At 36.6% G+C, this 11,223-nt stretch overlaps 1 protein-coding gene across 2 annotated transcripts; it reads left to right on the forward strand.

Moving 5' to 3' along the window:
* Positions 1–1,797: 1,797 nt before the first annotated feature.
* LOC110918791 (malonate--CoA ligase) lies at positions 1,798–9,961 on the forward strand. Of its 2 annotated transcripts, none has more exons than XM_022163076.2 (17): positions 1,798–2,132; positions 2,980–3,143; positions 3,236–3,409; positions 3,496–3,655; positions 3,747–3,835; positions 4,436–4,505; positions 4,609–4,661; positions 4,755–4,862; positions 5,405–5,503; positions 6,450–6,542; positions 6,639–6,716; positions 6,844–6,939; positions 8,216–8,306; positions 8,410–8,483; positions 8,942–9,121; positions 9,228–9,281; positions 9,668–9,961. In XM_022163076.2, the coding sequence occupies exons 1-17, from the start codon at positions 1,988–1,990 to the stop codon at positions 9,713–9,715; spliced, it is 1,776 nt and encodes a 591-aa protein (XP_022018768.1). In that variant the 5' UTR covers positions 1,798–1,987; the 3' UTR covers positions 9,716–9,961. The 2 variants fall into 2 exon arrangements, with proteins under 2 accessions (XP_022018768.1, XP_022018767.1); XM_022163075.2 differs by having other exon boundaries at positions 1,800–2,132; positions 2,974–3,143.
* Positions 9,962–11,223: the final 1,262 nt, after the last annotated feature.

The raw sequence follows: 11,223 nt of genomic DNA on the forward strand, positions 1-11,223 counted from the left end.
ATTTACCCCACATTCACACCATTTTTTATATAAAAACTCACTATCTCTCCCACTTTCTTCCAACTTTTATAAAAAAAAACCCACTTTCTTCTAATTTTTATACAATCATGCATCCATACCGCCCTCCTTTTGGTGTCCCCGCTAGACCTGCAAACCCGAACACAACCCAACCGCAAACCCCGTACAATCTTCAAGACATGGACCCGAGCTTTTTAACTTACGCGGCTTACTTGAGTGGCGCCCCTCCGTTTGTTCCTCCCACTTTCGGCTATGGTCAAGCCGGCGGGTCTCAACCGTCACAACCCGAAGCCGAACCCGATGTGGAAGTCGTACCGGAGACGCAACCCGAACCGGTGCAAGAAACATCGAAACGCGGCAAAAGGTCGCATAAGAAGAAGGATAAGGACGCACCGCGGCGTACAAAAAATATAATCAAATGGACGAAGGAAGAGGAATACGCGTTGACTCGGGCGTTTGTCGACATTTCGGAGGACGAAGAGACCGGTAACTATTTTATATAAATATTATTTTACTTATTTTGTTAATTTATTTTTTAACAAACAACTTATTTTTTTTAGCAAACTTTCAAACGGGCCCGGTTTTTTGGGATAGGGTCCGTGCACTCTTCTTTAGCACGTGGGGTCAAGGCGAACATCGGGACAAAGACTCCATTTCTAGCAAATGGACCGACATCAACAACAAGTGTCATGCGTTCCAAGAAGTCTTCCAACGTAACTACGATAATCGGCCGAGCGGTGAAGGTGACGTGGGGGTTTTAACGAAGAGTTTGGAGGAGTTCGAGAGAACAAAATGCCCTTTCACGTACTACAAGTGTTGGGAGCTACTACGAAAAAGTTCAAAGTGGGCGGTAGTTAATCCAATGACGTCTAGTAGTAGACGTCGGGCTAAAAGGTCAAAAACATCATCCTCCGTTGACCCGTCAACTCCGACATCGGATGCCCGCAATGTTGATTTAAATGAGGCGGTGGACGTTGACGAGGGCATTCAAGAAGAGTTGGTCCGACCCACCGGTAGAAGAAAGGGAACCGGGAAAAAAACGGTCGAGTCGTCTTCCGATCTCGAGTTAAAGGATGATTTCGAGGAGATGAACCGTCGTCTCCAAGACATTCGCGATCTCGGCCACCAACGTTATGAGATTATGAAGGAACGAGTGGCCGAAACAAAAAAATTTAACGAGATGCAAGAGGCGAGGCAAATGGAAAAGGACATCGAGTTTTTGTCCAAACTTATCGACCACCTACAAGGCGATGCGTTGATCCTTGCGCAAATGCGTCGCCAAAAAATTAGAGAAAAATATGGACTCTAGATCATGTTATTTTTTTATGTTTTTTTTTATTTTTTTCAGCTTTTTTTCTGTTTTTTTTTATTTTTGGTTTTTTTTTTCAGTTTTTTTTATTTTTTTTCAAGTAATGTAATTTTATTTTTAAATTAATGAAGTTTATTTTATGTTTTAAATTAAAAAAATAATTGTGAAATGATTGTAAAATGATTGAATGGGGGTTATTGGCATAATGCCCCACTACACCACTTTTGCTATAATGCCCCCTTGCTGACTAGGACGCCACGTGTCGTATAATGCCCCATGGTGGGGGCATTATAAGCTTCTACCACTACACATGGTCTTATTATTATGTGCGTTTTCGGTTGTCCTACGGTTTGGCGTAATTTTTTTTCGAAAATAAGGTAGGTTAAATATAATACGTTTTGGTCCTTATTTATTTTCATGGCATAAAGTGTTAGTGTGATTTAAACCCTTCAAATGGAGAGAGTTATCGAGGCAAAAACACATATGATCACCGGGTTCAAATTTGGTACGAACTTCGTATCCGACTTGATCAAGAAACTTTTGTCTCTTCCGATGATGACGATTCAATGAAAACAAACGTGTTGTATTATTGAATTGAATTTCACGACTTTTTGCCAGTTGGGTTTGCTATAAATCCAACCCCCTTCACCGCCAATAGCGATGAACAGATGCTCCTCATTTATTACAACAATTCATCACAATAACTACAACAAGATTAGAGCTTTCAACCACTTTCTCACCCACTTCTTCAATCATCCTCTATTTACTTCTGCTACTCCCTTCTCACAATCTCGTCAATTTTCTGGTAAGTTTTGATGATTTCTTTCTTAAAGATTACTCCGTTTTGTTTTCTTGAATGATTTGATGATCTTGCATGTGTAATTGTTAAAGATTTAGGGTTTTAGGTGGGGGGAATTGTTGGTTTTCTGTTGCATTTGAAATTGGACCCTCCAAGTGTTCGACAAAATGCTTGACTCAGTAAAAAGCTCAATTATGCGTCTTTGATCATTAGGGATCGTCGAATTGTTTCATTATTATTTCTTGCTAACTGAGTGGTATAAAGATTAGGGGCTACAATTCTTGACACACAAAAAAAACATGTTTTAGGTTGACTAACACCGTTAAACACGATACGGATAACCTGCTTATAACTCGTCAACATGTATGAATCATTTGAAAAATGGGTTAAATGGGCCGTGTTCGGGTTGACCCGGATTTATGTGTGTGCAGGTGGGTTTGGGTTGAATTCTTTGAGATGAAAAATTATATGGGTCGGGTTCGGGCTGCGCATTACAACCTGTCAACCCGCCAACTCGACACGATTGACACCCCTTATGTGTGTGCGGGTTAGGGTTGATATCTTTGACATGAATAATTATATGGGTCGGGTTCGGGTTGCACATTTCAACCCGCCAACCCGACACGATTGACACCCCTAAAATATAAATTATAAGTGATTATTTGTGCTTGCATTGATGGAGTTTTATAGATGCAATCCAAGGTTATAAATAGCCCTTTTAGAATATTAAAGAATAATCTGGAACATTAGAATGCACAATTGACATGCATAAACAGTATCTATATGTGTTGAATTACGGTTTTTTTTTTTTTTTTTTTTTTTTTTTTTTTTTTTTTTAACTTCATAGCTTCAGGTTGTAGAACATTCATGGAGGTTGTTAAAGCAATTGCAAGTCATGGCGCCACTTCTCATGAAAATCTCGCTCTCAAAGCCGACGATAAGAAATACGGCTACAATCATCTAGTTTCTTCCGCTTCAAAAATATCTCATCTGTTATCCAGCCATAACCAAAAAACCGTGAGTTCAAAATACTTTAACGCGATTCAAAGAATATCTGTAAGTTACAGCTGTCTAAACTAAAGTTTAAACTACCATTATCGTTTTTGCAGGCCAATGGAGCCACAGGGAATACAAGTTTAAACGGTGCTAGAATAGGTGTGGTGGCTAAACCTTCTGCTGAGTTTGTGGCCGGAGTACTAGCGGTATGGTTGAGTGGCGGTGTCGCAGTGCCACTAGCGCTAAGCTACCCGGAAGCTGAACTACTACACGTCATGACTGATTCGGTTTGCTCTGAAAAACGACTTTTTCCTATTTTCTACATTTTTTTATTTTGTGATAAAATAGCTTATTAAGAAGTGTGTTTTTATAGGATGTATCGATGATTTTGAGTACCGAGGATCATAGCGAGCTTATGCGAAAAATTGCGGAGAAAACCGCGGCTCGGTTTTCTCTGATACCTGATGTTCCTAGTAATGATGTAAATGACGGTGTACTGCAGAAAGAAATTCAATTTTCAAATAAAGTAGAAGGTGTTTATGCATTTTAATTAATATATAAATTTATGTACTAATATATTGTCGGTTTATTTGCTACTTCATGTCTTTGTTGTGTTTCATACAGGTGATGACCCTGCGTTGATTTTGTATACTAGTGGTACAACCGGGAAACCTAAAGGAGTTGTTCATACACATAACAGCATTTTAGCACAGGTAAAAAAATAAGGGGAATTGGCCTGTAATAATCCCACCTAGACCTTATTGGCCATTAATAATCCCACCTCAGAATATTCCCCCCACCAGTCCCACCTTTCACCTATTTTTCCTACAATGGTCCCCTGTTAAAAAAAACTTAACGGAGTTAAGCTTTTTTCCAAATTACAAACAGATTTTTAGGGCTTTTGATCAGAACGATGATACGAGTCCATTGATGTAAAACTTACTTCGAAATGGTGCTCCAAGTGACTTGATTTTGGCTAATTGGAAATTTAAACGCCCGAATTGAAGCACCGTTTTCATCGTTTGGAGCACCGTTTCGAGGCAAGTTTTACATCAATGGACTCGTATCGTCGTTCTAATTAAAAGCCCTAAAAAATTTGTTTGTAATTTGGAAAAAAAACTTAACTCCGTTAAGTTTTTTTTTAACAGGGGACCATTGTAGGAAAAATAGGTGAAAGGTGGGACTGGTGGGGGGAATATTCTGAGGTGGGATTATTAATGACCAATAAGGTATAGGTGGGATTATTACAGGCCAATTTCCCAAAAAATAAAATATATACAAATTGTAATTGTTGCTTTTTTGCTTGATTTCAGGTGAAAACATTATCAACAGCTTGGGAGTACACATCAAGTGATTGTTTTCTGCATTGCCTGCCATTACACCATATCCTAATAAAACGTTACGATATTTCTGCTTTTATTATGTTATACTTGTTAATTGATATTTATAACATGTTTTTTTGAATGATCCTTAACGTTATCTATACATGTGCATGGACTTTTCAATGCATTGTTTGCTCCTCTTTATGCCGGTTCCATGGTTAGTTATTACAGTTATTATGTTATTACTTATTAGCAGTTATAAGTCTATTAGCACGTCAACGTTTTGAGGTTTTATATGTATGTTTTTAAGGTTGAATTCATGCCAAAGTTTAGTGTGAGCGGGATCTGGAAAAGATGGCGTGAATCGTATCCGAAAGATGGAACTAAACTTAATGATGCAACAACTGTATTTACAGGGGTATGTCTTTCTTCCTCTTTGATATATTTTAAATTAATATATAGGGTAATACGCTATTTTAGTCCCTGAGGTTTGGCTGGTTTTGCGACTTTCGTCCAAAGGTTTGTTTCTCCGCATCTGGATCCAAAAGGTTTGAAATCTTTCCATTTTCGTCCGGTTTGTTAACTCCATCCATCTTTCTCCGTTAAGTCAGGGGTATTTTCATCTTTTTTGTTAACTTAAAGGGCAATTTGGTCTTTTTCACTTTATGTACAAGCATTTAGCATAATGTACAAGTATTCAAAAGACCAAACTTCCCTTTAAGTTAACAAAAAATACGAAAATATCTCTGACTTAACAAAGAAAATGGATGGCGTTAACTAGCCGAATGAAAATGGCAAGATTTCAAACCTTTTGGATCCAGATGCAAAAAAACAAACCTTTCGACGTAAGTTGCAAAACCGGCCAAACCTCAGGGACGAAAATGGCATTTTACTCTAATATAAATTTCAGAGCCATTTTACCTTTCATGCTTAAATATCTGAAATCATTTTCGTTTTTAGGTTCCAACGATGTATACGAGGCTGATACAAGGCTATGAGGCTATGGATCCAGACTTGCAAGCAGCTTCTGCTTCAGCTGGAAGCCAGCTGCGTCTAATGGTGATTACTCAACAGATTTTGTGCTTATAGTTGTGTGCGTGTGTGTTTATATATATGATCTCGATTGACGTAAACGATGTGCATGAGATTGGGATTATGATGTGTGACATAATCAAAGGGAAAGATAACGGGAGGGAGGGACTAGGTTGACTTATTGACTTCTTATTAGCATCATACTAGCTAATGCTGTAAACGAACCGAACGTTCAGCGAACAGTTTGTGAACCGTTCGGCGGGAAGTTTGTTTAATAAATGAACAAACACGAACAAAAAATATTGTTTAATAAGTTAAACAAACGAAAATGAACAGAGGTTGCGTTCATTCATTTATGTTCATGAACATTCGGCAATGTGTTCATTTATGTTCGATATATTCATTTGGGTTCGTTCATTCTAAGGTTTTTGTGTTATATTTTTATTTTATTGGTTTTAGTTTTTAAAAGTTTGAAACCATAGTTATACTATACGCCTCCTCCAACATTCCATTTCAATTTTAGTTTGTGTTAAAGCTTGACAAATTTCTTAATTTTTGTTTTAATTATGTTTATGATAATATGTCTACTATGTTTGGATAGTTATGTTAAGTACTTATTTTTGGTGGATCCTTCGTAATCTTTCCGATGAAAAATGCAATTTTTATCTTAAAATGAATATATGGCGTTCATCTGCGTTCGTTTACGATCAGCAAGTGTTCATGAACATGTTCATTTTCTTAATGAACGAACGGGAACAAGAAATCTCGTTTCGGTAAGCATTCGTGAACCGTTCATGAACATGTTCATTCCTTAATGTTCGTTCGCTTCGTTTACAGCCCTAAATTACTAGCATCATATGTTGACTTATTGACTTCTTACTTCCTGTACTTAATTTGATTCATTGTTATTATATTATTGACTTCTTATTTCCAAATTGATATTATTTTAACAAGAATATAATTTTTTCAATAGATGTGTGGATCCTCTGCTCTACCCCTACCCGTTATGCAACAATGGGAAGCCATTACAGGACATCGACTATTGGAACGATATGGCATGACAGAGGTAAACTATATCGTTTTGTTTTCTATAAGCTCTATTGACTGTTAATTAACGGTCATCTTCCTAACGAATAACGATTATGGCTAATTTCCGTTTTAGTTCGTCATGGCACTTTCAAATCCATTAAAAGGCGTACGGAAAGGAGGCACTGTTGGCAAGCCCTTTCCAGGCGTGCAGGTTAGCAAATATTTTTTAATCAGGGATTATTTGTAATTTTTTTTTAATTGTGAAAATTATACGCTCGTAATATTAGAAGCTAGGAACCCAATGGATATGACTACGGTTATGTTTTTGGTAATTGCAGGTCAAGATTCTTGCAGACAACGATGGTAACGAGGGGGTTGGTGAGCTTTGTATCAAAAGCCCTTCGTTGTTTAAGGAATACTGGAAACGTCCGGAGGTATTTTTATATCTTTTTGTATTGTTAAGTAATGACATTATGCCACATATGTTGTGATATAATATTGAGTCAAATTTAAATGTTAAATAATGCCATTATGCCACTCTGTATTTTGATAATCTAGCGCATAAAAATTCGAAATTCGATTCGATTATCAACAATTCGATTCGGTTATCAAGAACTCGAATTCGATTCAATTCGAATTCGAGTCCTGTAAATCGAGAACGAATTTATAATTTCAAATCCGATTCGATTTGAAATTCGAATTCAAATTATACATATTTATTTATTATATTTATATATAAACATTTATAACTTTAAGAGTAAACTGCCATTTTGGCCCCTGTGGTTTGGTCAATTTTGCCATTTTAGTCCAAAACTCAAGCTTTTTGCATCTGGGTTCCTGTGGTTTCAGTTTTATTGCCATTTTGGTCCAAAAATGAAACCAGGTCATATTTGTCTTATAAAATCCTGTTATTTTGTCATTTTCCGCAGGGGCAAAATGATCATTTCTTTTTTATAAATAAATACCATATTTTATAAGACAAATATGACCTGATTTACCCCTGAGGAAAATGACAAAATTGCAGGATTTATAAGACAAATATGACCTGATTTCATTTTTGGACCAAAATGGCAATAAAACTGAAACCACAGGGACCCAGATGCAAAAGGTTTGAGTTTTGGACTAAAGTGGCAAAAGTGACCAAACCTTAGGGACCAAAATGACAGTTTACTCTAACTTTAATTTGGGGTACCGTATAAATTAATCTATAGATTTTATCTAAGTCCTAAAATAGTCCATTACTAAGCTCAAATAGCCCATAACGAATTTACATAATTTAAATGAATTTGAATCAAAACGAATTTATTCGAATTCGATTCGAATACGAATTGGCGTTTTAATTTGAATCCAATTGACTGGATATCGAATTCGAATTCAAGCAAAAAAATAATTATTCGAATAATTCGAAAATTCGTTATTCGATGAACACCCCTACATAAAACCATCAAATCATTTTATTCAAAAAAATGATATCGTTATTGAAATAATATTTTATGTGTAATTTGACACACCATTTATTTATAAAAAAAGCTTACAACTTTTTGAACAAAAAGTGTTTCAAGCATCAAGCCAACCCAACTACCCGACCCATTACCAACCCGTTCAACCCATTTATTTTGCCATAAGATCAGGACTGTTTTTAGTTTTTGTTTACCGGATTAATATTTTAATAATTAATATCCAGCATGCTGAATTTGTTTTACCTGTTAGGTAACCAAGGAGTCATTTATAGAGGGCGGGTTTTTCAAAACTGGTGATGCTGTTAAAGTTGATGAAGATGGATATTATGTAATTTTGGGACGTAAGTTCCGTTTACTATTCTTCCTTCTGTCATATTTTTCTTCAATACTTATTGTTCGTATAATTATATACACTCATGTGGCAATTTTACGTCCTACGATCAGGTACCAATGCCGATATAATGAAGGTAGGTGGATACAAATTGTCGGCGCTAGAAATTGAGGCAATTCTTTTAGAAGTAAGTACTCTTATCCAATTTTCATCTATTAAACTAAGCAGTCAAAAGCGGTGCTATAACGGTTAGTGGACCTCAGGGTGTGTAGCAGTCCAAATAGCGGTGGCCTATAGCGGTTATAGCAGTAACGGTGTTTAATTGTGTTAATTTTTAAATTAAATACTTCAAAGTTACTATTAGTATTTGATTTGCGACAGGTTTTTGATAATGGAATGATATTACTATGAATTTTGATAATACTATTAATATTTTTCAAAGATATATTTATATATATATAAAAGTACATAAATTATGTATGGTATAAAAATTACCGCTATATCACCGCTATACCACCGCTATAACCTATATATCATATAGCGGACCTTGACCGCTATTCGATTTTGGACCGCTTTAACTGCATAGTAATAGTGATAAAATGCAAAATGCATTTTAAGTAATTTAATTTTCTTAATTGTACACAGCATCCGGCCATTTCAGAATGTTGTGTGTTAGGGTTGCCGGATAAAACTTACGGAGAAGCTGTAACTGCGATAATTGTGCCGAATATGGAACTAAAAAAGATTCGTGAGAAAGACTTAAAGCCTGCTATTACTTTAGATGAACTATGTTCATGGGCTAAACAGAAACTTGCACCATACAAGGTATCGTATGACACGATTTATTTGTTAAAAAAAAAAAAATAGACCGTAGTTATGTAAAGTTACTACGAGCATGTAGAAATTTACTGATCTTGTATACCATCTTCAGCTGCCAACTCGATTATTTGTATGGGACTCGTTGCCTCGAAATGCCATGGGAAAGGTAAATATAATACTTTATTGAGTTAATTACTGTTTTCGTCCATGTGGTTTGTCAAAAATCACTATTTCAGTCCATTAGTTTAAAAATTGTGATTTCAGTCCCTGTGGTTTCACTTTCGTAACCATTTCAGTCCACCTCGTAATCATTTCAGTCCCTGTACTTATAGATAAATGGATTGAAATGGTTACGAAAGTGAAACCACAGGGACTGAAATCGCAATTTTTAAACTAATGGACTGAAATAGTGATTTTTGACAAACCACTAGGACGAAAATAGTAATTAACTCTACTTTATTAGCTTGTATTTTTTACATACTATATTGAAGTATTTTAGTTTTCGTAAATGCATAATGATGTCTAATGCATTCATTTGTGTTTATTTTTTAGGTGAACAAAAAGGAGCTGAAGGCGACATTGGCTGCTGAAGAACAGTAAACCAATTTTTCCGTTTGTCCGGAGATATGAATAATATATATTTTGGGTATAACTTGATTAATATTATGTTAAGTTGTAAGATATTGTTGGACTGGTAATGCATCATTGTGATGTTGACCAGTGGCGGAACCATTACTTGTTTGTCGGGGTCATCATAAGGCTCTCTTTTCTATGGGCTAACTAGAGGGTCCAAAACATTTTTTTAAAGAAAAATCACAGATTTTGTATATAAAATCTGAGAAATTCCTATGTCAGCGGACCCTCTTGACTGGTTGACCCCGCTCTAGTTCCGACCATAACTGACTGATCTCCCACCATCTATCACCACATATCAAACCAAACGAAACTAAACCCCACCCGACGTAACCATATTGATCATATACTGTTATGAACCATTCTTGAAAAACACTATATTTTTAAGAAGTCTATTATGATGGGGAACTTTTGAAAAGAACTCACTTTTCATCCGTTGCAGATCTAGCTCTTTGTAACTTTTCAACCGAGTCAATAGTAACGTTGCTAGTTTCGGCCTTCGGGCTTGTTTTTCGCCATTTCATCAGCACACGGCCCGTAAGCCCAACTACACGCCACATAATAGAACATATTCACCAAGCTCATTATAGCAAGAACCCAATAGTAATCATCATATCGCCCTCGGGGTCTTGATCTTACCTGAATTGAATGTTGCTAATGCTATGAAGTTTATCACCACTGAAACGAACTGAATTGGTCACATGTCACCACCGTTTTCCCAACGATACTTCCGTGATAGCGTTGACCTGAACCACCGTTCGTCATTAATGTAAAACATGTTGGACCCTTCTTTGATCGTAGTTTTACCACCATGCCAGACTCCTTAATCAACCACCAACAAAGACAACAACCACCTGTTGATTCGTCCCTCGGTCACCCTAAGAATCCCTAAGACTGCTCGCTCTTCCGTTTCTTTCCCAATACGCCCCTTGGTTTTTCAGCAAAAAAATAATCTAACTTCCCGCTGCGATTAACCTCCTTGGCGAGAAAGAGTCTCCCACACAATAAAATACGATCAAGCAACCAGGTTGAACCTGCCCAAAACACTTGTCCGGTTTATGCCTTACCCGACTAAACCGAAACTATTGTCAACTTTACTTGACTAGTGTTGAAGCTCACCCTCTTTAATCTAGGCCTCTACATGTGATCGAGCAATCCATGTGAACCCTTCCCATGTACATCATAAGATTCCATCCAAACTCCATGTATATAGCCACAAATTTGACCAATACTGATTCCATACAAAAAAATGGATTCCAATGCCGTCACAAGAGATTAATTCCACATGTTAACACCCGCTTGCGGTATACGCATATAATGTATATATGTGTGGGCCATGGGGGGCAAAAGTGAAAGTGCACTAATTTTAACGTTATTTTACTAATTTCGTGAAAATAATGTTAAAAGCTGAGAACGGTTAATCATGCATCATGTGGTGACGTTGATAGCTGAAAGACGAAGACAAAAGGGTGCAT

This window comes from Helianthus annuus, chromosome 16, assembly GCF_002127325.2.
Source record: "Helianthus annuus cultivar XRQ/B chromosome 16, HanXRQr2.0-SUNRISE, whole genome shotgun sequence".
NCBI lineage: Eukaryota > Viridiplantae > Streptophyta > Magnoliopsida > Asterales > Asteraceae > Helianthus > Helianthus annuus.